This window comes from Heteronotia binoei, chromosome 3 (genome assembly GCF_032191835.1).
Source record: "Heteronotia binoei isolate CCM8104 ecotype False Entrance Well chromosome 3, APGP_CSIRO_Hbin_v1, whole genome shotgun sequence".
NCBI classification, from domain to species: Eukaryota; Metazoa; Chordata; class Lepidosauria; order Squamata; family Gekkonidae; genus Heteronotia; species Heteronotia binoei.
The window spans coordinates 48271283-48298967 of record NC_083225.1 but is presented as its reverse complement, the minus strand read 5'-3'; the positions used below and the strand labels follow the sequence as shown (position 1 = coordinate 48298967).

Genomic DNA, 27685 nt, shown 5'->3' with positions numbered 1-27685 from the left:
CATCTCATACAAAAGCTAGCACCTACCACCATACTTGTTTAAATATTACTCATCCAATGTCTGTCAAAATCTTTGTTATGATTATCTAGTTTTCACGATGTTGAGTATAGCAGTTAAAGCGAAGTTTGCCTGAAACTTTAAAAGGTACAAGTTCTCCTGAAGGCTGACTAGAAAGTATGCTAAACTCTGCAACCAGAAAGCTGGAAACAGCCTGAAGCATTTCAGCTAAGTTTTAGTACAGCAATACAAGTTATGTGTAATGCAAACTTCCAAAAAGGTAGCTGTGAAAAGAACCTTGTATTAATACTCAAGAGAACAGTGACAAAACATGTACAGAAAAGTCTTTATTAGCATTGTTACAGGCAATGCATCCATAACTGATCCTTGTAGTGTACAATCCCAGCCAAGGTCAAAGCAAGAATTAGCAAGATTGAAAGTCTATTGTACACATGTGCAGGAGGAGGATCTTTGAACTTTGAACAGAAGAGACTGAAATTCACTTACAAAAAATAAAGTAACACCCATTTTATGTAAAAAAAGGGCCAGCTCCCAGGAAGCTGACAGATCAAAATATCTTGGAGTTGGCCAATTTATCTTCATACCTTGCATATACCAGGCTTAGCATTTAAAGCTTATTAATGATATACACCCAGGTAAGACAAAGTGGGAATAATTTTAAGTTTGATTGGTCAGTCATTACATTTAACTGCAGAAGTGCAGCAACTAAATTCAGCACAGGATGGTAGTACCAGAAAGTGGAAGTTTCCCTTTGTTAGATATAATTAATCTGAATTTAAGTGAACGAATGTGAAAACTACATCACACCCATTTAAGTAGTTGACATTAAAAACCATGCCAATTCAGAAGAGCATTCTTAAACTTCAGCCTGTTTCTAGGTGGGTAAATATTTAACCCATTAGCAAAATTAAACAGAATTATAGAAATTATCCTTGGTGCATAGTTAAATGCCACAAGATGGATTTCACATTTAGTAAAAGCAGACACTGCAAGAAGCAGTTGGCAAGGGAAGAGATTGTGCTCCCTCATTATCTGTTTTTTGAGAGGGGGGCGGGGTGGAGAGACGAGGTGTCTCTGCTTCTTGCAACTGCTGTTCTTCCACACTGGTTTCATTAAGTGCAAATCATTAGATTGTTTGATAACCAGCATGGCTACGTTTTCTGCCAATTAAATATGCAATCAACACTATGAGGACAAGCCCAGCAAGAGCTGCACCCACTATGATGGGGATCAACATGTTGTTTTCATCCACCAGACATTCTTCCGCTGGGAGAAGGGGGAAAAAAAAGACCTTCTGTTAGACAGGTGGATCCTGTTAGCGTACAACAGCAAAAAAGCCACAGATCAGGTCAGAAATGAGAAGATATTCACATGGGTGATCATCATTCTACTTCACAACACCCTCATCAATTAGTGAGTTGCCTCAAGGCAATTCTTGCTTTTTTATAGACAACCAGCCAAAATTGTTACAACAAAAGGTTCTATTAGGAGAAGGACTGTGGCTCTGTGGCAGAGCATCTGCTTTGTATGCAGAAGGTCCAGTCTTAAAAAGAAAAAATGGGCCAAGCAGTAGCTGATGTGAAAAACCTGGAGAGGCTTCTGATCTGACTGCAAGACAGCTTCATATGTACTCAGAAAAGCCACTTAGATGGCCTAAAACTCAGGCCGATTTTTCAGTTCTTCCATCCTCTCCCACTCAGTGAAATCACGTAATTCAGACACTATGCAAACAAGCAGAAGAACTGGGCCAAACAGCTGCAGTTTGGCATCCAGCAATCCCATATTGATTCTTTATCAATAGGGCTGAGGACAGAATTAGGCACAATATTTAATAAGAACAAGTATTTAGGAGTATCACAAAGAGTATCACAGTAGCTCTTGATTCAGACACATGGATGCTGCTATATTGATAATACTTAGCGTTCATCAAAAGCTCTTCATCAGCCTTAGTTTTATTTTTATTTTTTAAACAAAATGCACTCACTGATGAACTGCCTACACTAACAGCAGCAATACTAAAGGTATTTAAGTTTTTGCTGCGCTCCTGTAATTATAGATAATAATTTCCTGGTGGTGGTGGCCAAACAGAGTGTTCCCATTGGCTGACGGTTGCACTCAAACCACCAGCCCATCATGCATCAGTCACCATCTCTGGGTTCCCACTGGCTGACTTCCCTGTCCCTCGCCCACTGCAGGCCCAGGAACACTGAACAAACTGTCAAAACAGTTTTGCTTCAGAGACAGACACATCTTTGATGCTTCTCTGTGTCCACTTCATTAACTGGCCTCAGAAAGGGCTGCCATTCTACTGTGTCCATGTCAGCTGCCTCTTTCCTGTCACTCTCTCCCTCCCTCCTCCCCTCAGCCTCACCTCAGGACAGATGAGGCCCACTGGGGAAGCTGCTAGCCAGAGGCTGTTGCTAGGCAACCAATAAAGGGAGAGTCCTCAGCTGAATAGAATGCCATAGAGGTCACCCTCCAAAGCAGTTATTTCCTCCAGGATGGGGAGAGAGATCAATTGTTTGGAGTTCAGTTGTGATCCCAGAAGACCTTCAGGCTCCAGCTAGAGGTTGACTACCTTAGGCCTGGCAGCACCCTATGGGTGACTTGATGCCAGCTGACTGGTGTGACTTAACTAGGCCTGGTTTCTTGCTCCTGTTTAGCAGCAGCCCCCCCCCCCCCATGACAGCAGTTGCTAACTCCAGACTGGGAAACTCCTGGACATTTGAGGGGTGAAGCCTGAAGAGGGTGGGGTTTGAGGAAGAGTGGGACCTTAGAAGACACAATGCCACCACCCTCCAAACCAGCCTTAGAAGACACAATAGACTCCACCCTCCAAACCAGCCATTTCCTCCTGAGGAACCATTATTGCCAATCTCCAGGTGAGGGATGGAGATCACTCAGAATTACAACTGTTCTCCAGATGGCAGAGATCAGTTCCCCTTGAGGTGAGAGGGGGAGTGAATGCCTTCACTTAGGCGGGTGGGAAGTGCTCGCCCAGAGCCTCTTTCTAGACGTCATTGTATTTTTCTCCACAACGTGCCTTATTCCTAGTGGCGGATAAAATAGCATCCTCAACCACCTTGATAATTCTTAAGCTGGAGATTTAACTGGAACACACAACATCAACACAACAGACTATGACTAAGCTACCAAGTCACATTAACTCCTACTACCTCAAATAATTAAAACAAACTTTTTTAGTGTATATCCAAAGAGCTCACCTGCTCCAAATTTGTCTCCTTCAAACTTGAAAGCCTGAATCTGAACATCAAATACATTGACAGCAGCTCTGTCTGAGACCCAGATAGTCTCCTCTGCAACACACTTGAAAGATTTTCCAACAGTAGCTTTTAGTTCACTCAGGCTGTTGTTGGTTACATTATACCTCATTTCTGCAAAAAAAAAAAAGGGGGGGGGGACTATGAACACAGGTACAGACTGTTTAGAGGCACAAGTTTTGATGCTAGATGACCAAGGGGAGGGAGGCAGCACAGTCAGTCCCCAGCCCCTTCCTGATACTGATTTGACTGTTATAGAACAGTGCTAGAAGGCCATGCACTTCCTGGCTTGGGGGCTCTACATATAGCAGGAACCCTATGAAGGGGCTGGCTATATAAGCTCATGCACCACTGACCCTTGGCTCACTAGTTAAGAAGTACAAGTAAGGCTCACAACAGACTATTAAAAGCAGTAAGCTTTAAGAGCAACTTAAGGCGATTCACAAAGGTCTGCATTTCTTTATCATTCAGAGTATTAATTTTATCCTTTGATAATTAAAAAAATGAAGTTCTTACCTGTAGCTTCAGAAGGAAGAGCGATATTTATATTGATGCCTTGCAGGAAGTACTTCTCAATACTTGCATTCTTAAAAAGAGAATTGTTGTTTAGTCACTACACTTAATGCTTAAGCTTGCTTGGCTGTGTTTTGTAAAAACACCCTGCATGTTTGTACCACAAACGTACCACTTCACTGTAAAAATATTCTACAGTTCTCAACTTAAGAGGAAACCATACAGGAAGGAGAAAGCTCTGAAGAGGAAAAGGGAGGTTGAGAGATCCATGCACAACCACTGAAAAATTTAATTTTTTTATAGCTTTAGGCTTTAAAAAATATGTTTTGCAATCTGAAAACTAAAACTCCATAGCTATTTGCAAAAAGCTAGCTCCTTTCCACTTCTGCAAGCATGAAGCTTAAATTCCCCCCTGACCATATATACACACAGTATATCCTTAACAGGTTAGGAAAGCTTGTGCTCAGAAGTACCATAGAACTGATAGTGATCTGGCACCTGCTGAGACAACCACTTTGACATTAACCAGTGTCATCTGATTTAATTGGAAGGTACCAATTATTACCTGACCTGAGAGAGGAGCACTTACTAGCTTATTCAATTGTAGTTTTGTGATATGGAAATTTAATGGAACAAAGCTTCTTCATTACCAGTTACGCAGATCTATCAGTTATGCCCAGCAGAATTGGATAGTACCTGCTTAACCACTAGGGCTAAATATACAATGCTTTTTCCTGTCCATGTTCCCCTTCTCTCAAAGTGATAAGACCCACATGGGTGTGTGTGTGCGTGATCATGCAAAACTGTCCTTCCTCCTGTCCAAAGCAGGCGTTTTAGCCTTTTTAAGACAGACCTCAAAGTTGGTGATATTTTAAATCTGAGGAAGAGCCCAGAAGAATTTCTAGGGACCAGCAACAAGGATTCTGTGCCTTGTATGATTCCTTGCCTCTTTATGTACTATAAGAAGCAGTTATGCATGCAAATATGCTTAAATGTAATCAAATCAAGGATTTCAGGCATTTCATAGCATTGAATTTGGATTTTAAAAAGAACAACTATCATGCCCCGCCCCCCCACCCCCCCGATAAGGCCCAATTTCACTACAAGAGTGAAAACAGCTTTTTGATCCAACCTAAGCCTTTACAAAGGCCTTGTTTTAATTATGCTTACCTGCACAAAATGGAAAGTAAGCCTGGCACTCTCAAGAAACAAGTACAGCATAACTGAGCCGTTGTCACAGGTCCCAGAGTAAGTAGTATTTAATGGAATATTCATCAACAAATCCGATTTTGTCTTCAAAACAGAAAAATAAGTCACGGAGACAGAACATTTAGATTTCCTTCCTGTTGGAGGTCTGAAACAGCAGCATGCTTAAATGGGCAACAGCTGGATAAACGGGGATTACTCTGATATGAGATTGCACTCCCAGGCTGAATCAGTCATACAAGCTATAGAAACTGAAGTTAGCAAAGCAACAAGCCTTTGGGAACACAGTTTATTACAACTAGAGGGATGAACTGGGAGAGATTAGCTCTTCTACACTTCAGCCATGCTTAGGACCCAGTGGGTAGAACTGTCACCCTCACCCTACAATGTATTTTAACATAATTAATCAGTACCTCTCTTTCATGTGATGCACTTAGTAGGGGGCGGATGGGAGAACTTTGCTTCTTTTAAATATACACACACACAAGCCCACTCTGAAGTACATTCATTCTACAAATGACTGGGGATAGTAAGTAAAGTGTACCTTATTTTTTGTATTGTAAGTAACATTCAGTTGCAGACCCATTGAAGCAAGTAAACAGGTACCATTGTGACCAGTTACATTATATTGTCCCTTATCTGGTTTTTTAGAAGGTGGGGTGGGCGCAAGACTAGTAGTTGTAGGTACATGGGTGGTTGTAGGAGTGGAAGGAGTTGTGGGTGTTTGATCTTCCTTACACGAAGTCTCTGAAAGAAAGGAAAGCAGCAAAGTTATCAGTGGAACTGGAAAGCCTCCTAAACCCAAACTCACTCAAATACTAGGATTATTAATTAATATGCCCACCCCAGCTCCATTCCATTAAGTGGGGAAGCAGACCTGATCTACACCTACTGGTACACTTGTATGTGTATGTATTTTACTATTTCACTGTCCTTTTTGCAGTTTTGTGCTCTTACCCCTTCTCTATTTTGAAAGCAAAAAAATTCAAAGTAATAATTTTGATGGCTATCTTGCCAAATTGGAAAAACTTTCCTCTTCTAGTATCAGGAGAGAAGGGATTATTTTCTGCTAGAGTGCCACTTCACTGACTGTATCCCATTACATTTCAGCAACCTCTTGTTCAACTAGGGTATTATGTCCATGATTATATTTCTCCCTCCTTGCAGCTGCTTGAATGAAAGGTGAATAAACATGGAAGAATGAGGTCTTAGTAGCTGCAAAAATAGAAAAGTCTATAGTTTTCTTTTGGTCCTTTTGGCTTTCCCAGCTGGACTTGAGCTACCTGGTCTAACAAGGATTTGTTCCAACAGTGACTGGCTCCTTAATCCTTTTTAGGTTTACAATGAAATCTAGCACTTTACCAATTCTCTCTTGTTAGACATTCTCCTCAAAATTGCCTTAAGGGCATTTTTAACTCAAGCCCAAATCTGCAACAAATATAAATCTCTTAGATGCAGTTCATGCCATTCAAAGATTCTACTTGCCAGAATTGCTGAGGATAAAACTTACGTTTATGACTGTAGTTGTTGCTTGCAAGGTACGCTTCAAGTGTAACATTCTTGAAAAGAGCAGTCACATTTGGCATCGTTATTCTGTGGCTGTGTACACATGTGTATGTAGTATTCAAGCCCGCGTGCATATCAGGATCTGAAGCTGCTTCTTTCATTTCTAAAGCAGAAAATTTGCCGTTGTGTAAGGGGTAGGGCGACTTCACAAAATCTTACACAAGTTAACTGCACACAATTATCCCAGCCTCAAACAATAGATCAAACACCACTCACCTTTTCCTGTTGAATTAGGGAAAATGGCATCGTCTGACATGTTGTATTTCAATGTAAGATTTTTGACACTGTAGGAATCTGGAGTCTTCCCAAAATCCAAGGTTAATGAATGTCCTTTGCCAAATCCAACTACAAGTACTGGACTTTTATCTTTGTTACCACACCTACTGTTATTCAGCACTGCAGCATTCTGTGGAAGGTCAAAGCTGGCATTCTAAAAGAGGTATTAAGACAATTATAGTAGGCATTAGTATTAAATAGAGATGTGAAGGCCCAGAAAAAAGCCTTGTTTTTTCCCCCCAAAATTGGAAAAATTAAAAAAAAGAGAAAAAAATTGATTATGGAACGTTTTATTTAACATGATGAATAAAATATTTCGAGACAAGATGTTCAAATATTTTCCAAATCATTTCTAAAAATATGTATGGTATCAGATTATTCTAATTTCTGTGTGACTGAACAACAGTATTAAGACAGTTACAGTATGCATCAGAACTGTTGCAAATATTAGACAACGCATACAACTATGCTTTGTGCCCTTCCTCCCCACTTCCAATTCTTTTGTAGTCAGGTGCTGGTATGTGTCGATTTGCAGTGTTGTCTTCTTTGGCCTTAAAAATGCCCTTACTAGGCATCTTTACTGAAAGTTACATATGGTTCATCTTGCCAAAATATTTTCAGAGCATCAAGTTTAGAAAATAGAATAACTTAGCTACAGCACAATTCCTTTTTAATTATCATTAGGATCTCCTTGCACTCTACACAAGCCTTCAAAAGTGGTTGCTCAGAGCCAGCAAGACTTTCGACTGGAACAGCATACATTTCTTTCTTTTCATTCCTCAAAGATTCCATGATGGTTACTCTAAGTAAGTGGTGTCAAACATCTGGCCCATAGGCCAGAACCAGCCCACCCAAGGATTCAATCAGATCTGTGGGGCTTTTTTCTCTCCCCTCCTGTCCTCACCCTTTGAAGCTCTGAAACTGTGGAAGTTCCCTGCTCTTTCTGCCTTGTCTTTGCTAGCTGCAGCAGAAACCAAAACCACAAAGAGACCTTAATGGAAAATCCATTCAGCATTTTCCTTGCCACTCTGTCTGTCTGCAATGTGTTTCAATGGAGTGGCACTCAGTTTCGCTTTCCAGTGTTCCTATGGCCAGCTGAAGCTCATGCTTCCTTAAGTTGTGGTCTTGCAAATAAAATGTTGATGCTTTGAAAGCCAGCTTTGTCTCCGCTAAATGGACCTGAGAACTGGTGCCTAGTGAGTACTCTGAGAACCTAAGCCAAAAGGGAATATTACACTGGAAAGCAGTTGCCAATCTGAGTAGACCTGGGGGGGGGGGGGGAGCTTTCAATGTTCAGCCATTTCATGTTCTCCCAGGCTCAGAGCATTTTATATTTTTAGTTTATGCTGTGATCCTTGTTCTTTTTCTTGATGTTTTATTTTTAAAATTGCATTGCCAAATTCCACTATTCCCCCACCTTTCCATTTTAAACAAAATATTACAAGAGTTTTAAGCATGTTTGTATTTCAAGTTAAAAAATAATATATTTAACCGTGTTTGTCTGTGTCCTTTATAAAGTTTGTATCTCTGCTACCTGGCATTACATTTTATGACACACATGGCCCAGCCCCACAAAGTCCCATTTACAAAGCCCACCTAACAAATGAGTTCAACACCCCTGCCCTAAGTTACTAACTTTTGTTCAGAGGTAGCCAACTAGTCAACTAGGTTGGCAAAAGTTTTCTACTGCTCTACCCAGCAGCTGCACTAATATTTTCAGAGCAATATGCTCCAAGCATGGTCCATTTGGTGTGGCCAATATGATGGTGCAGGGGTGCACCATTTCAGTTGTACCATACCTCCCCCTACATTAGTTAAGTCAGTGATATTTCATCTACTGACATGAAGCTGCTCCCAGTACAACTGCATGGTCCCTGTGCTTCTGACAGAACAAGAGGTGGTCAGTATCACTAGCATAATACCTCCAGCGACAGCATTTCAGAAGTGATCTAGCTGGCAAACATGATATCAGATCATACCTAAGAGCCTCTTAATTCTAATCTAAGGAAAATCTAAAAATTGTGTTCCTGCAGGGGTGGCCAACGGTAGCTCTTCAGATGTTTTTGCCTACAACTCCCATCAACCCAGCCAGCATGGCCAATGGCTGGGGCTGATGTGAGTTGTAGGCAAAAAACATTTGGAAAGCTACCATTGGCCACCACTGTCTTCCTGGACTTGTTGTGGGAGGGAATAATTTGCAACTACAGCAAAGCTGAAGATGAGGGTGAGGAAAGAACAAGGACCCTTCCTTCCCATAACTTCAGACAAAGATTCGTTGCTAGCTTTATGATTCAAAGGTAAGAGCAGGCCTTGAATTCAGTGGGAGCTCCTGAACCTTTCTGAGAGTTCCACCTCCTTGCCCATTGAATAGTAGGTGCAGCTGCATAACAATCCCTTGATGAGCTCCACCACTTATTTTTCTACAAAACCACCCCTGGGTAAGAGTGAGTCACTCATTTACTTTTGCAGCAAAAACTACTGTGAACCTACTTATATTTGTACTAGAACATCTGTCAGTTGTAATACCTTTAATGAAAACAGTTGCCCTAAAACGTATCAGGCAGTTAAGTTTGACAAAGTAGGCCAACAAGGTAGTAAAACACTGGTTTTCTGGAGAAACTAAAGAATGGTTGGAGGATACTGTTGAGTCATTACAGGGTAGGCAAGTCTCTGTGCAGCTGGTGCCTGGAAGTCCCAAGTAGGCCACTCTTAATTTGCAAAGCAAAAGCAGGATGCAAGTGTTAAAACCAACCATTTCTTTTATTAAGGCTAACAGAATTCTTTGTGTGTTGCAGTTACTTTTAAAAGTAGGGTTATGTGCCAACCTGGCAAGACCCAAGGTAAGAGTTAGAGAAATAGCTGTGCTGCTTTCTCATTAGGCAAATTATTCCAGAATACACCTCAAATGACAAGCCAACATATGATTTTCCTCAGGCCACAATAAATATGATGGTGGCAGACTGATACATCACAGTCAGATTGCTACTAAGTGTGTCCTCCGTTTAAAGTGTCATTGCTACCAAGCTGCTACAATAAAAGCAGGAACTAAAAGCACAGCTTGGCAGAGTGCTAAACCCTTCTTTCCCACTACCACGTTTAAAGAAAAATTATTTTTAACGGGGCTTTTATGTATTTATAACAAGTATTAACACCTGCCAGGGAAACCAGTTTCAAGCAGATCCGCCCCACGTATATATCATGACCCAACCTAGGTTGTGCTGAACTCAAAGAACATCATACTGACTTTCAGACTGTTCCTAAACCAGACAGGTGCACTTTACACCAGGCAGCAGTTACTTAGTGACCATGATTGTCAGACATGAGAACTGTAAAGGTGGAGTTAACAGCCCTGTGAGATGATACCCTGGCAGCTGTTCAGATTCTGCCTTCCCTTAAACCGTAAAACATCTTTTGCAAGCAAAAAGGACACCTGATGGCTCATTAAGCCAAGCTGGAACAGTTTAGCTCACTGTTTGTTTTATAGCACTATCACTTACCCCAAGCCTTGGGCAAGGGAGCAGTTTTTTTTAATAAGTAAATACAGCCCAGCTAGCAACTGGTTTTACAGTAGTCTGGATCAAACTGAATATAATTAAACCTACAGTGGTGTAATAAAAACATCTAGCTGCAAACAGACCCTCAGAGGTATCAAATGCATTTATTCAGTTCAGCAGGCTACCCAAAATGTTCTAGTCGCTTTGGCCAATGCATACATTTCATGCTAGAAGTGCACATCTAAATTTTGAGCAAGACTCACCCACACAGCCACACTTAAGCATTTGCATCAGAGCTAGTTCTGGCTGAACCTTCATGCTACACTGCAGTAGACAAGTGCAAATCCAATGCTGTTGCTGCAAATCCAAATGTGAATAAAATAGCTTCCACTCCAACAACGGTGAGTTGGATCTGGACTACTGCAAGTGGAGCAGAGTTCATAGAAGGATTGGTAGTGGGGGGACTTTAAAAGTTCCTGCTTGTGCTTAAGTCCCCTGTACTGCACACCATATGTTCCCCTCACCCCCAAGTAGCGGTTGCAGGGACACAGAGGGCTACTGAATGACAAGTGGCCAAGATCCCTTCCATAAGCAACTCTCCACTCAAGCTACTTTGGATTCAACTCAACATCATGCTGGTTTTAGCTACAGAATGACACAGAAAGCTAGCCAAAATGATTTAAGTTAGTTGTCTTGGCAGGTAGGTAGCAGTGTTCACATGAACTCCAAGAGCCTCTCTCACCTGTTTTTGACTCTTTGTGTCATATTCAACTGTGAATTTTACAGAGAAATTAGCTAATATGCAGGTTCTGTCACCATCTCTAACGTCAAATGTTGAAGATGCTTGTAAAAATCCTGTGAAAAGAAAACAAGCAAGTACATCAAGTATAACTGGATAAAATATATAAAACAGAAGACATCTGTGGGAGTACAAGATAAGTGGCTTTAGAAAGCCACTAAGTAATTAGTTCTTTTAATATTATATTGTACAGACAGTTTGGTGTAGTGGTTAAGTGTGCGGACTCTTATCTGGGAGAACCGGGTTTGATTCCCCACTCCTCCACTTGCAGCTGCTGGAATGGCCTTGGGTCAGCCATAGCTCTGGCAGAGGTTGTCCTTGAAAGGGCAGCTGCTGTGAGAGCCCTCTCCAGCCCCACCCACCTCACAGGGTGTCTGTTGTGGGGGAGGAAGGGAAAGGAGATTGTGAGCCGCTCTGAGACTCTTCGGAGCGGAGGGCGGGATATAAATCCAATATCATCATCATCACAGATCATGGCCTGGTTAAAACCTGCAGTATTTGAGTGACTGTTACATGAATTTATTCTTCTGATTGTACAAGAATACCCAAAAAGATTCCTCACAGGCAACCAAGAGAATCAGATAAGACTAACCATCTTGCACAGATCAACCAGAAGTCTAGTCTTCTTGTACACTAAATATTTCCTTCAGTACCTCTCTTATTTGTATTTGGACCTCTGGACAGCATAACAGAGTATCAGGGTACCATGTTACAAAACTTCCAAACATGCTTGCTTAAAGTCATCACATGAACACACAATTACACTGACATCATTATATTGCAGAAACTCTTTTGGGAGAAAAGGCAGAATAAGCAACAGAGAACCTACCAATACATCTGTTCAATGTTTTTGTACCAATATTCTGACACATAAGACCATATTGTAGCAGCTGAACTGGACATTATGGACTATGATGGATGCTTAAACATTACTTAAGTATTTCTCATTCTCTGAGAGTTACAGCATGAATAAAGGGTACAGCACAGTTTCAACATATCTGAGCCTCTGGCATAGGTCAGCATTTGTGAAAGCAAGCAGAAAGGCCTGAGTTCATCACAAATATCCATTTTTTTTCAATTTAAAAGGTTCTAGTTACAGTACGCACTGCTGCAAAAAGCAAGTTGTCCAGATTACCACCTACAGAAGCTAATCATTTACTATGGGTTTATCAATGCACTGTCAGGTGTACAAAGGAACATTTATTTTTCAAGTCTCTGCATTTAAAAATTAGGCTGGGGCTGAATCACCACGAGGCAGCTACCACAACAGTAATGGGCATTCCCCCTCCCCCAAATGTCACGTGTGTCCCTCCTCTGAATCACAGTTCTACACTGCCAGGGTTATTCCAAGCGAGGATTTGTGTGTGTGTAGGGGATGGGGGAAGTGTAGTGATGTACAAATCCTGAGTCATGGGAAAAACTTGTTGCAGACATCTGGGAATACGTACAACTCTTACATTTTAGGTTGTCAAGCAGTAAGATTAAAGACTGATACTACAGAATTTTTAAAATAATGTTACTTTCAGTTTAAGCCTTCTCAAACAGGCATTCTGGAAAAGTGGCATAGACATTTTCTAATTTATAAGTAATAAGCAACAATTTAGGACATAAACTGTACTTACTTCGTATATTTATTAAAAGTATAAATAGTATTTTTCTAAGCAGAAATACAAATGATCAATACTAGAGAAAGCATGCTAACTGCTATACCCTCTGGCACCACAGTAAGTTTTTAATTTTTTCCACCTAGAGTAGGCAAAAAATAAGTTGAAAATAGTAACAGAAAGAATATTTGGATGGCAGGGTCTCATATAGTCACCAGCAGTATTTGGATACAAAGTTAACTTTTATAACACTAAAAACAAACACTTCTATTGCTTTCCACATGTTGCACAGGTTGTGTATTAATCTGGACAAAATTAGTCACATTTAAACAGACATCCCAAAAGTGTTTTGTCTGTAAGAATCATACAATGCTATGATTTTTTTTTTTGTAAGACAACTGACATACTTTAAATTGAGTGAGTAAAATGTTACCTCTTAAAGCATTCTAAAAAGTAGGCTGGGATTAAACGGACTCCCCCCCCCCCCCCCGCAGCTTCAATTAGTCTGTTAGACCCCCCCCTCCCCCCAATTGAGGTCTACTCCGCTCAGCAGAGAACAAAAAAAAGTTGTAGGGAGTCTCTCTAGTTAATACACTCCCAGAGAGAGGCAACCGAAAATTTAACTGAATGGTATTTAGCAGCCACAAGTCTGCAATCAACTACGGCAAGGTTAAGACACCAGCAAGTATACAGTCTGGAAAGGCTCTCCGACTCTGCCAAGGCTCTCCACTCTGTGCTAAAGCAGGAGAACATATCTGTTTTCCCCAGGGGTTCTGTTACTTGAGAACATACATACAGGCTCAATTGTGAAATAAGAGGTAGTTTATGACACTGGATCTTCTCCTAGACTATCAGGGATTTGCACTTCACATACCCTCACTTCTACTGTAATTCACGAAGTGTGGGATTTGCAGCTATTACTGTCCTTTGCTGAGGTCCCAAAGCATATACATTTTTTAAAAAGTTAGTTGCTAAAAAAAATTCCAACAAAACATCGTTCACTGGTCACCTTAATTCCAGTGAACTGGTAGACCAATCAATCTCGGGTGGTTGATCTCTTAAAGTGGTCTGTGAGGTAATGATCAAGGAAGGTTATTTTGAGACAGAAAGAAAGCTGAGACCCCCAATTCAGTACACCTGCTTTGGATTTGTGATAATCACGATTTAAATCACTAGTCAGTAAGACTTGATTTAAATCACAGTTTTCTACATAAAGACTCATTTTTGCTGGTATAACCTTAATATTCACAATTAGATGAAGAGTTCATTTTCAGAATAACAACTGTTCATATTAGTTTTACAGTTATATAAAAATATTGATTTTTAATACTATTAGAAACACAGATAGATGCCTGGGCATGTTGCAAACCCTAGACTTCCTTAGTAGTTTCCCACCTTGTTGAGTATTCTGCTCAAAGTTTTACTTTCATTTTTACTGCTTGCCCCTCCCTCCTTACACTTAAGTTTCTTCTTGTGCAGATCTGTTCCACTCAAGCAATCTTTTTCTATTCATTGAACTTTTTGAAACTTAGCACTTAAAGGGATTGATTCTGTGTACATAGGTTTGTAAAACAATGAGATTAAGGTCTTTTTCTCAACTCCGTTGATTTTATAACACTTTTGCTGTGTAGAAAAGGAATGTGATTTCTGCAGACACAAATTAGTTTTGAGAACTGCAAAACCAAGGATCTGTGTTCTGTGATATCTTGTAGACAGAGAAACTGCCCAGTAATCTTACAGAAACCTCTGGAAGAGCATGACATTGTGAATGGATTAATAGAATTTATTACCAAAAAATGTAAACATTACATGAATATACAACCTTATGCTTCAGAATTAAAAACTAATCCTTATTTCATGATGGAATAATCTTTGGATGATAATATATTTTCCTCAAAAAGCATTTTATTTAAAAAATCCAATTTAAATAAAAAATCCAATTTAAATTTTAAAAACCCATTTTAAAAAAAATCATTGATTTTTATCCACTCTGGTGTTAATTAATGGACAGTAAGAACCAGCAAGTTAAAACATGCCTTGTTTTAGACACCAGGACTGCTATGACTCACAAGTCCCAGATCAGATACCTGCCACTGTTTTTGTTGATTGCGGCATCAGCTAGTGGCAGTTATCCAAGATCACTGTAAGAGCACACTGGCACACTTATGTGGATATGGGGACAAAGTCCACTGTGGGGTTTTGCTTGCCTTTGCTTTGCAGAAAGGCTGGTTATAAACTGTTGTGTGACAATTTTTATTGAAACTAGATGATGTTTTTAAAAATCCAAATCCGACCCTTCACCCAACTTATTCCAACAGGCTTTTCTAAAATGGCAGACCACTGACACTGAACTTTGAATTGCTTACACATAACTACCATTAAGACATAAACCTGAACCTGGAACAAGCTTAATGAGAACTACAGGTGCTAAAAAGCTAAGGTTCACATGCAACAAGCCACAGACTGTTGTTACATGTGGCCAGTGGCTACTTTTTGATATAAAAAGATCAATCATCTGACTTGAACCACGCATTCATCGTTCTAGCTTTCCAAACTTGAGAAACATATAGTTTTATATCACTGAACTGGTAGACCAGGGCAACCAAGTTTCAGTGCCATGGTATCCAAACTTGTTTTCCAGTATTCACTGTATGAATATTGTATATGAAGTGTAGGATCAACACAAGGCAGTGCTACTTGATATTTTTCAGGTGTACGTTAAAAAACGGAGGGACACACAGAGATTATCTTTTATAGAATCATTATTTTTGGTAACTTGTGTTTAAGCTACCACCACCAGTGCCAGATTAAACCCTATGGAGGCTCCTAAACAGTCAAAATCTTGGGGGGCCCCTTGCAAATTATCTCATAGTCTGAGTGCCCACCCCACCACCCATGGCCCCCGCTGCAGCCTGTAGGTACCTTCTCAGCAGCCCCTTTAACAAAGCTGTAGGGGAGAGGCAGAGAGAGGCAAACTTGGCAACAACGCCAGCAGCAGTCACACCAGGCAAGCTGGGCAAAGAGAAGCTTAGTTGTTGGCTGCGCGTACAGACTAGGAGGGCTACAAGCAGGGGGATAACCATGGGGTGGGGGGCGGGGAGGGAGACAGGCCAGTGCCTAATTGTTAATCCAGCCCTGACCACCACTACACACGATGCTGACAGGGTCTGATTAATCTGGGAATTATTTTCTTGTTACAAAAATATTATGGTGGGATTGGCCTTCACAGGTGACTGGAAGAAAATCATGGCTACCCAGAGCACAATTAATTTGAATACCTCTTATTAGGACCAGCATAACAGCTTCTTGGGTTCACTAGAACTCCTCATTAGGCCAGATGTTACAAAATATAAAAGGGCAAAGGCACACTTTTCAGGAAATGATTTTAACACATTGTCAGGCCAGCATCTGGTTTTAAACTGCAGCCAGGCCAGGGGTCTTAAAGACAAAAAAAAATGCCTTTTTTCTCCTTTTGTAATATATAGCGCCTGATGAAGAGTTCTGGTGAACTTTAAAGCTGGCACAAATGTATCATTTAGTCGTAGTAAAGGCATTACATGGGTGTGCTCAGGCCCTTGACTGACAAAGCTGTAAATATCTTGGCTACCCAGCTCAGTCAGTTTGTGGATCCCTTGTCAACTGAGTGAAGATAAGCTACAGGACAAAACAGATCACACTAGGGACTCCACTTCCAACAAGTAATGGATTCCTGTCAGGCTAGGCTCAGAGTCAAGAACATCACTGAAGTATGTATCATGGGAACTGAAGACTCCGTAACTTGGAAAACCATACACAAGGAATGCATTGCATTTTCCTGCCAAACAGCTGCTTCAGCCAAAATTTCGTGTTGGATCAGCTCCTCCTGAGCTGCCAGTTCTGGTCTGTGGATAAACAGAAGCCACACTAGGATCCAAGTAAAGTTCAATAGTAATCTGTAAGACCTATATTAAAAATGGGAGAGGGAGACGGGAAGTGTCCATAATTCATAGTTCAAATGTTCTGAAAAAATCTGGGAAAATGAAACTGAACCCAGCATTTACATTAAGCAGTTTCCATATTTGTTTCCCCATAACCAAAGGGCAATTAAAGATATGTCCGTTTATCACTTAAAGAACATGCATCCCTTTACTTTTCTCAAACTTACCACTACTTTTCAGCTCAGATTTGCCCTTGTAAATGAGTCCTTCGAGCAAGACAGTAAAGGCCATGTATTTGTAAATAGTGCAATAAAGTAAAGTCTGAAAAGCTACACTGTGCTAGTTTGTATTTTCATAGAAATAACAGCATTGACAAAAATTCAGATCTGATATTGAGTTTTCTGAAGATAGTACTTCCCAGATCTGAACTAATATGTCTAATTGTATAGTACAACACCTGTCGTTTCCTATGCCAAAGAAAAACATGCTTCTTAGCAAGCCCACCACAGAGAAAAAGTCTACACATCTAGGACCTTCAAACTGGATCCTAAAAGGGCTGTGGTCCTCTTATTGCCCAAAAACATTATTTATAGCCTCCAAGTCTTGACTACTGCACAGATATAATGCCTTTGTTTTAGTCAATTAGTTATCTAGTCAACAGTCTTCTAAATATTGCTCTGCTACCACCCCTGCTAATGACAAAGATGTTCCTGCTTCCTTCTCCAAATATACATTTTTCTTTGCAGTACAGGACAAGATGGCCAGAACCAGAGTACAGCGTACTTACAAGGAATCCACCGTGTCAGTGCCAGAACCCATGCTTTGCAAGCAGAAGATCCCAGGTTCAATTCCTAGTTTCTCCAATTAAAAAATAAAAAATCTCAGGAAAAGGGTTTTTTCCTGCCCTAAAGCCTGGAGAGCCACTGTTAGTCAAATAAGCAATATGTACTCGGTAAAAAGACCCTGATGCTGGGAAAGATAGAAGGCAAAAGAAGAAGGGGTCAGCAAAAGACAACATGGATGGACAGCATTACTGATGTAACTAACAGGAATTTGAGCAGACTTTGGAGAATGGTAGAAGACAGGAGGGCCTGGCGTGACTTTGTCCATGGGGTTGCAAAGAATCAGACTTGACTGTGCGACTGAAAAACAACAAACTCTGTAAAAATATATTTGAGGCCAATTCCAGCAAAACACAAAAAAAATCAACACACAATCCCAGGTTAAAGGCAGCAAAATCCAGATAGTGAATCTTCAGGTATTCTGGCCTCAAGTTATGTAGTGATTTACCAAGTCAGACCATCAGCTTTAAATTATCTGTACTGCCAACCAATGAAGCAAATCATGTAATACTGCAGTGCTGTCTCAAGCCCTAACAACTTCATGTTGGTTATTTCCATCTGCTGGGCCAGGAACATTAAACACAACTAGGGGGAAAGTTATCTTCTGAGCAGTAACTCACAATATAGGGCATCTATATATTTTATATAATAGCTTATCTATTGATTTGCATTAATAAAAATGAATGTCACTCTGCTTCTATGTCATTTTTGTGCACAGACTTTTCCAGCTGTTGACTTTACTGTTAATAAACACATTCCAAGTATTGTTATCACAAGAACGACAACTTATTGGATTTTGTCTTTGTGTTTCTAACATTTGGTTTATTTCTTTATGGGAACTACACTCAGTCTGCTGAGCAAGTTGTTTGCAAGCACAACAAATATTTTGCTAAGGATTTTTTTTGCTAAAATTCTATGTTTATCAAAACTCAAGGTGGCTTATGGCCTTGCAATCAGTACTCAGACATTACAACCTGCACCACCATCTTTATAAAGAAATAAGACAAAATATGATGGGTTAGGCTTCTTACAAATTGGCTCTCTGATTTTGCCACCAGAATACTCCAGGTGTGGGTTGAAAGTCAGACTCTGGAATGACAAAAACCAATTTGGGTAAACCTAGACAGCCAGCAAAACAAAATACCTGCCTGTTTCAAATCAGTGAGCTCCCTGTACTTTGCCAGAGTACAGAGCTAAGGCACAGAGCTCTTCAACAGAAAGATCAGAAGCAGTATGCTTTGTTGGATACTACTAAACATGCAAAGTGAGAGCTCAAACTGGCAGTGTTTGCTAGGATGGTTACAAGTGCATCGTAAGTGCAAGATTAATGTTTATGGGACTTCTATTTGAGAGGCAATAATGCACCTGAAAAGAGAATGTTGCTCGTTAAGAGCCAAACTTCTTTTGTTTGAGTACAGAAGCAAAGGAAGGAACTTAAGTATCATATAGACAGGGGAAAGTGGAATTTCTAGTAGAAGCAAGTACCACACCCAGAGTGGTTAAGCTCTTTTCTATGCAAGATACAGGTTCAAAATTCCCTTTTTAAAAAGCACATGTAATTAGTGAACTAAAAAAGGAGCCTTCATCTTTGCCTCATATAGACAGGAATAAGGGGAGAAACACTTAGAACAAGGGTGGCCAAACTGTGGCTCGGGAGCCACATGTGGCTCTTTGACATATATTGTGTGGCTCTTGAACCCCCAAAGACCTGTTGACCTGCATGGAGAAGGCATTTCTCTCTTTAAATAACTTCTCCAAGCCAAGTCAGTTGGTGGCTTGAAGACTGTACTGAAAGTTGCTTTCTTTCCACCTCTCTCTCCCCCCATTTATTTCCTTGGCTGCCTTTCCTGTCTTGGGGCTCTCCAACATCTGATGTTTGTTTATTTATTTGTTTAATTTGATTTATACCCCTGCCCTCCCCGCCAAGGCGGGCTTCATATCTTGCAGCTCTCAAACATCTGACATTTATTCTATGTGGCTCTTACATTAAGCAAGTTTGGCCACCCCTGAATGAGAACATAAAAAGAGCCTTGCTGGATCAGATCAATGGTCCACCTAGTCAAGCATCCTGTCTCATACAGTGGTCAAGCAGTTGCTCTGGACAGCCAACAATGGGGCAGAGGTTGAGGACTTCCTCTCATGTTGCTCCTGGCTTTAGGATTCAGAGGATTAGTGCTTCTGAATGTGTTGGTTACTCTCAGTCAGCATGGCCTAGGAGCCACTGATAGACTTATCCTCCATGAACTTCTCTAATCCTTTTAAAGCTGTTATTTCTGTGGCCATCACTACATCCTCTGGCAGTAAATTCTACATTTTAATCACTCAATGTGTAAAGTAGTATTTTCTTTTGTCTGTCCTGAACCTATTGCCTATCAGCTTTATTAGACGCCCTTAAATTATAATATTTTTGGGGGGGAGAGAGAAGAATTCTCTTTGCCAACTCTCTCCTTCCCATTTTACAAACCTCTATCATGTTCCCCCTTAATTGTCTCTTTTCTAAATTGAAAATTCCCAGATTCTTCAGACTTTCCTTATAGGGAAGTTGCTCATGTATCTTCAATCCTTCACCATACACAGACTTCCTTCAACCATGCTCCCCCCCATCCATAGGCAGCCCCTTTGTCTAAAACAGGGGTCCCTGACCTTCTTGAGCCTGCAGGCAACTCCGGACTTTTGAGAGTGGATGCTGAGTCCTAAAATGGCTGCCACAGGAGGTGGAGGCAAACCCAAAATGGCTTCCACAAAGGAATCACAGTGGGGGGAATGAAATGGAGGAAAAAGAAGGGGAAATTGAAGTCTGAAGGGCAAATGGAACCACAATCCCAGGAGTTTACCAGTCTTCATGATCTTCCAGCAGCTATGGATGCTACTGCAGCTGTGGAAGCCTCTTTAATTTGCATGGAGGCAGGCAGCAACACACCCTGCCTTACAATGTCTGTCTACTTAAGCTCAGCAGGCACCAGAAGTACTGTCAGGTGCCATGGTGCCCATGAGCACCACTGTTGGGGAACCCTGGTTTAAGGAGATAGATACAAATTCACACATTTTTTTAATGTAAATCTGAACAACTGTAGCCAAATCCATGGGATTTCCTTAGGGTTGTCAGCTGGAGATTTGGGGGGGGGGGGTGGAGTTTGAAGGTTACTGATCACTTGGCCTCGCCTCACAATGTTCTGTCCTTGCATCCTCCTAATCTGTATTTCAATAAAATAACATTGTTAACCAAACTACTCATGGATTCACATCAGCTATAGCTTTTCAAAGATAACACACCCTTGCTTTGTTTGTAAAAGACACAAAACACTACAGCCTAATTTGACAAGGCTGACTTCTAATGACATTGGATTTTCTTTCACCTTGACAAAAGCAGTCTCCTCTGGAAAGAAGCACATAAGTATCAAGAAAGCATCCACAGTTCACTCAAATGAAGATCTCTATCAGACCAGGTTAAGTCAGCATAGAACTCTAGAAATCTGAGCGAGAAAAACACATGAAGCTGTTTTTCATTGAACCCAACCACTGGTTCACCAATTTCTGTGTTGTCTAGTGAGACTGGCAGGGACTCTCCAGGGCATTAGGTAGAGATCTCTTACATTACATACTACCTGATCCTTTAACTGGAGACTGGACCTGAGACCTTCTGCATGCCATACCAATGCTCTTCCATTGAGACCTGGGCCCCTCCCCATGTTTATTTCTATGTTCCAGCCTTCACAGTGGTACCTGCAAGACTCCTCTCATTTATCCCATTCGCGTATCTTAATACTGCTACTGGAATTAGGCTAACAATCTTATGCATGTTCATTCTGAAAGTAGCCCCACCAAATTCAGCTCAAGTCTGCAGAGGACTGAGGACTTGTTACACAAGCAGATATAAAAACAATTCAAAATCACCATGTGGCTACTCACAGGATGGATTAATGAGTTATGATCACAACTAATAACTAAGCCCTATTGCATTCAATGCTTACTTACACAGAGCATTATATTAAGTTCCTGCAGTGCTGGAGATGCCTTGTTAAAAATATTATAAGTTTCATTTGTGCAATCACAAAGAGGATGCAGCATTCAAGGGCCAAATTTATTTATTTAGCTCTGCCTCAAAGGGGCTTTGGAAGTGTAGTGAGATTACTGCCATTGCTAAAATACTCAAGAAGCATAGCAAGAGGAAAGCTGAAATAGTGAAAGCTTTGAGGTGAGGAAGTCTCACTCAAGAATGAAGTTACAGCTACTAGCCACTGGACCTTCTATCTACTATCTCCTTTCACATAACCACACTCAAAATATAACAGAAATACAAGGAAAGAGGAGAAATGAGAATCACCATTTTAGACATTTGCAGCTTTAGTGGTGTTTCCTCAAGGGACCGATCCCATGACAGGTAAAAAGTTCCCTCTGAATACTCAAGACCTATACAACAGGACATTTTGTGCTAAACCACTGTTTAGGAATTATCAACTATGACATAGGCACTTTAACTTACATGTTTAGTAACTTTAATTACTGCAACCAATACACAGCACATGGTTTCCAATACAGGAAACCAGGCGTGAGTATTTACTCATACCTGTAGTTGCTATGAAGCAAATGCTAACAAATATGCACAGAAGCTATTTTCAGAACTGCCAGGGAAAGCACAGTCAGGGCACTCGTAAAAAGGACAATAAGTGCAGCACCGACAATACCGAAACCAGGTCTAAAGGTTTAGGTTACAAAGCTGCCCACACCCTGAGGTGCCACTTTACACACAGACTGCGACAGAACTACAAAGGAAACAATTCCGATGTACTGGCAAAATCAGGAAAACAGCAATAAAAAGCAGCCAAGCACTTCCTTTTTTTTTCAGTCTGGCTCCAGAGAAAAACACCCGCACGGATTTAGAAAGAAAGTTCTAAACTGGAGTGAGTAATCAAACAGGAAAGGGGAACAAAACAACGGAGCAGATTTTACTACTATGTACAGAAAAAGTTACAAGGGAACTTCCCGAAACTGTAAGGGAAGCAAGTGAAAGCCACACGCTTGAAATTTTTAGCAGACACTCTTTATTGTTCACAGCTGCTTTGTCTAACGAAGGGATCAAGTAACCGGGGTGGGGAGAAGAGTGCCGCTATCTAAACGAGAACACGGAGCTGAGGATCCTATTCCCAGCAGCAGGGCAGGCAAACGAGAAGTCCTGGTCTAAGTAGCTCATCTCCTCCACACGGGTGCAGGCAGGAGCAGAGCGGAAAGACTGCCCAGGAGATACGTTCGGCTTCCTCGCCTCTGCTGACTCCCGTGTGCGACGGAGTGCCAGGCCTTCCTCCTCGCTCACGAGAACCGGGAAAGCCAGGCCAAGGCCCAGCAGACAGGTGTTGGTAGGACTGGCGGAGCCAGAGACGCCGACCCGCCGCCTCCCTTGAAAACGCTTCTGTGCCCGGAGCAGAATCCGGAGGCTGCTACTCAGCAAGCCTCGCTACGCCCAATGGGGCTTAAGGAAGCCTATAGAGAGTACTGCAGCCCAGGGCAGGACTCCGGGGAGGCTGGCGTGAAGGGGGGGGCAGAAAACGGAGGAGGGGAGGGGGGCAGGAAAGTGCACGGTCCAGGTAAGAAGCAGGAGCACCAACCGCGTCACAGCGCCCGGGAGGGAAAGCAACGCGGAGCGGCCTAAGGGCGGGCGGGGAGGGAGGGAGGGGAAGAAGGAAGCCAGTCTGTCCTCCCCCCCCCCGGCCCTTCCCCAAGCTGCCAAGCCCTCCCCCCGGCCCGACTCACCCAGCAAAACAGCCGTCAACAGCAGCAGCCCCCGGCCGCCTGGAGCCGCCATGACAGGACGATGGAGTCGAGCAGGGGGTGCGCGCAGCAGCGGAGCTCCGAGCCTCGAAAGCCAAGATCCGGCAGCCTCGAAGAACACCAGTAGGCGCGGTCACGTGAGCGAAAGACGTCAATCCTCCCCGTCTTCCCGCCTCCGCCTCCTTTTCTAACCCTACCTCTGGGTCACCTGATCGAAAGGACGCGGGGCCTCGCGCGGTGGAGGAAGAGGGGGGGGGGGAGAGAATCAACTCCCTAAGCCCAGAACGGTGAGACAAACCGGGTAGCGGTGGCCCTTTATCTCGCGAGAAGCCACGAGAACGCCGAGAGGCAAAGGTCAGACGCAGGTCCTGCCCTTCCCGTAGCCTCCGCGTCGCCGTTCAGTTTCAATTTCAGGCCTTTCTCTGACGCACGCCCACTCTGCCGTCAAGACTATGGGAAGTGCTCCTTTGTAATCAGTCGGCTTTTTATGAGTTGCCCAGCGGTGCAAACGTGGGAGGGAACACTTGAAGGACCGTGTGTGTGTGTACACGCAGGAAAACAGCACAATGTAGTAATAAAGTGATACAAGAGTCTATCTTGTGTAGCTTTCAAAACTAGCCACTTTCATTCCCATATAGCCTTCATCGTGATTCAAAGTTCACTTTCTCAGATGCATTGGCGTCTTCGTGTCTTTAACGGGTCAAAACCCTACGCCGAAGCATAAATGGACACCAGTCTGAAATAATCACAAAACTAAGAAACTTCTAGAACACTTCAGTCTTCCAGGACATTCAGTGGGGGACCTCAGAGTAGCTGTTTTATTGCAAAGAAGACTCCGAAGCAGACTAGAACGGGCGATTGCTGAGTTACAACACTCAGAACAATGGCACACCCAGGGCTTAAGAGATATTGGTTTCTTATCTAAAAATATACATGCTAAGATCTCACATAAGTTGCAAACTCCTTTATTATGCGGTATGGTAATTTGCTGCTATTCACAGGTCTTAGCACTTGCCTTCATCCCGTTTTAGCGAAATTTACTGCTCAGTTACTTAGCATTTTAATTGGCAACACCTTCATCACCAGCAACCTATATGTGAGGTTGGTGACTTATGTTTCAGTATATCTGAAGTATGCATCTTCTTTGGTCTTAAAGGTAGCACTGGACTCAAACTTTGTTCTACATCTCTTTAACTGCTTTTATATTTGTAACAGAAAAGAAGCATTGACTGGGGGACAAAATGCTACAAAAGATCCAATAAAAAGCAAGATCCAATAATAAAAAGGAGTAGGCTGCAGTCCTAAAACGCTTCTAGGATGGGGGGGGGGGATAAGGCCAGTTTAATAAAATGGAACCTACATCTCGTACTCATGAAAACTTGTGCTGGAATAATTAGTTTGTAAGGTGCACCTGGGTTTCTGATTTACTGTGATAAGCTACCCTTGTGGAGTTCTCATTAGAAAGATGTAAAGTTCGATGTAAGTGATGCAACATGCAATTACTGATAATTATTCTAAATTCCACCTAAGGCTGAAGCAGTAGCTCTGAAGGATGCCATCTTCCAGAGAAAAGACAGGGCCTCACTGACCAAAAAAAGCCAGTCATTGCAGCTGAGGTTGTTGAAGTGAATTAATATTTAGTCTTCCATTTGGGCAGTGGGTGGCTCTGTGAGCTTTGAAGATTGACTTAAATAAATGGGGGTTTTCATTATTTGCTCTCAAGTTATATGATGTTTTAGTAGGAGCTGTGTTAGTTTGCACATTATTCAAATCAGAAGAAATAATTTCTATAGGCATCTTCAGATGAACAATGGATTTATTTTCACAACACTCTAGGGCAGGGGTGGCTAGACTTACTTAATGTAAGAGCCACATATAATAAACCAGATGTTTGAGAGCCAGGAAGAAAGGAAGATGGATGAGGAGGGAGGAGGAAGAGAGAGGTGGGAAGAAAGCAACTTTAACTTTAAATTTGGCTGGTGTGGCTTGGAGAAGTGATTTAAAGAGAGAAATGCCTTCTCCGAGCCAGCCAATGGGGTGGTGGGGGCTTCAAGAGCCACACAATATATGTGAAAGAGCCATATATGTTCCCGAGCCACAATTTGTCCACTCCTGCTCTAGAGAGACAGTCTAGTATCATCATTGTCAAAACCCCATGCATTGTATTTATTGGCAAAGCAGCATGCCAAAGGCAACTGAACACTGGCTTCTTGTGAAAAACAAATTCATTTCTGTACAGAACATTATGTTCTCTCCCTATTCGTGAATAATACTTAGGTGGATCGCTTGTAGGGTTTTTACTGCACCTAACTGGAAGATCCACAAACTCTCTTAGCTTGGTAGTATAACACGAGGTTGAAAATATTCTACATGTGAAAGATGTAGAAAAAGCTGAGCAGAAACTCATTTGCATATTAGGTCACATAAGAACATAAGAGAAGCCATGTTGGATCAGGCCAACGGCCCATCCAGTCCAACACTCTGTGTCACACAGTGACAAAATTTTTTTATATATACACACACACAAACACTGATGGACCTGTGCTCCATATTTTTATCTAAACCCCTCTTGAAGGTGGCTATACTTGTGGCTGCCACCACCTCCTGTGGCAGTGAATTCCACTGTTAATCACCCTTTGGGTGAAGAAGTACTTCCTTTTATCCGTTTTAACCTGTCTGCACACCCCTGACACTAAGCCAGTCAGAACTGCATTCCTGCACAAAAAAGCCCTGGGTGTCCTAATTCTGAGTCTCCTTGAGTCAAAGACACGGCCTCCCCTCAAAGTTCAGATCCAAGTAGGATTGTCAGGTTGCAGCCACAAGAGAATTTCAGCAATAAAATATGTTTAGTTTTTGTTTAAAAAGTACAAGCATTTCAGTTTCTTCCCAGTAAGAAAGGAGAATACGGATCCAGGATGGGGGAGAATATAGTGAGAAACATTTAACATTCACTTGTCAGGTTATTCAAGTCTACATTTGCTCCCTGCTTATTTACAATGCATACTGCATGCTTTTGATCGCCATGACTTTTAAAAGCACTTTACTGAATTAAAAACACTTTACATGCATCATCTTTTAACCTCTAGGTTGGTTTCTTTTACATCTGTACTCTTCCATTTTTAACAGTTACAAAACTAATTACTATGTTCTGGTGATAAATGGATTGCTGGTGTCCACTTTGCAGATGTGTGTCTATTGCATAGTCCCTGGAGTTTCCACAAAACTATTTTTATTTTGACTATTCCATGGCATGGCTTTGACACTAGTTTATAATTAGCCAATCTTCCAGCTGCTTGCTGTTATAATAGTTTCTAGATAACAAGACCTTATAAAATGAAGTAAGTCAGGACAATAATTCCCTCCCCCACCTCCTTTAATATCATCACTGTTATGTGAACAACTGTTTGGAAATTATTAAATTAACACTAAAATGGTGCAAATATTCTTATGGACTATCCAAAGCACTATGCATACATGTTTAAGAGCGCATGTAAGGCAAATGATTTAGCATAAATATCTGACAACTTAACAGCTGTTGAATGCTTTTCTTCATGAATTCATTGTGTTGATTCTTTTTAAATGTTTTAATTGTATCATGATAAGTAAATAATCATGACACACTACTAACAAGTTATTAAACATAACTTTGGTTCATGTTATAAAGCTGTAGTAAATTATACATTGTCTCCACAATATGTTAATATGGAATTCTGGCACTAAAATACTCAGCTTCTCTCTATGCCAAAGGCAACAAGGAAGTATCATTTCTATGGCCTGAATACCACCTCCACAAGGAACTCTTTGCGAGTTCATAACTTCCTTGATGTAAAAATTCTCACACTGTTGTAGACAAGCTGCTTTTTCCAGCAACTGCCACTTTCTTTTCTAATTGCTGTGGGGCTTTTTGTTTGAGAAATGTAATGGTTGAGAAATTTAGGATTTTAATAAGAAACTAATTTTTAAGTTAGAAGCAAAGCAGTTAAATTAGTTTATAAAACATCTAAAGTATGCCTCTGATTTCTGCTGCACTTTGTGGTGGCTAGTTACACTTTTTTATTATTTACATGGTTTTGAGACTACATTTATTCAGCTCAGATATTGTCTTGCAGGTTAGAAACCTCTGCAAACATAAAAGGGAAACCCCCTTTTTGTTGCAGGTAACATAGTAACAGTGAAAAAACAAGGATGTACTTTTAAAAACCAGTTTACCCACTAGAAAACCTCTGGAAAGTTTTTATGCATATAAAATAAAGGAATATAGAGACAGTTTTATAATATTTCCTAAGACAAAACAAGATGGATAATTAGTATTCTGATACACCATTTTAGACTTCATTGCAGATACAAAATTGATTGTGACTAAGAAGTTAATAATTATTACCAAAATAATTACCAAAAGATTT

General features: G+C 41.3%; 1 protein-coding gene across 1 annotated transcript; it reads right to left on the bottom strand.

Moving 5' to 3' along the window:
- Window positions 1–331: 331 nt before the first annotated feature.
- On the bottom strand, window positions 332–23743 carry LAMP1 (lysosomal associated membrane protein 1). The gene is made up of 9 exons (XM_060233744.1): window positions 23265–23743; window positions 11097–11209; window positions 6801–7014; window positions 6529–6687; window positions 5563–5765; window positions 4983–5105; window positions 3816–3885; window positions 3243–3413; window positions 332–1284 (listed from the first exon to the last, which is right to left on the bottom strand). Exons 1-9 carry the CDS (start codon window positions 23314–23316, stop codon window positions 1145–1147), a joined length of 1245 nt encoding a protein of 414 aa, XP_060089727.1. The 5' UTR covers window positions 23317–23743; the 3' UTR covers window positions 332–1144.
- Window positions 23744–27685: the final 3942 nt, after the last annotated feature.

Coding starts and splice junctions, on each gene's coding strand:
- LAMP1 (XM_060233744.1), bottom strand. CDS start 23,316: ATGGCGGCTCCAGGCGGCCGGGGGCTGCTGCTGTTGACGGCTGTTTTG. Junction 7,015..11,096: donor ACACAAAGAGTCAAAAACAG/GTGAGAGAGGCT, acceptor TACCTCTTTTAG/AATGCCAGCTTTGACCTTCC. Junction 1,285..3,242: donor AGGAGACAAATTTGGAGCAG/GTGAGCTCTTTG, acceptor CCCTTCTCCCAG/CGGAAGAATGTCTGGTGGAT.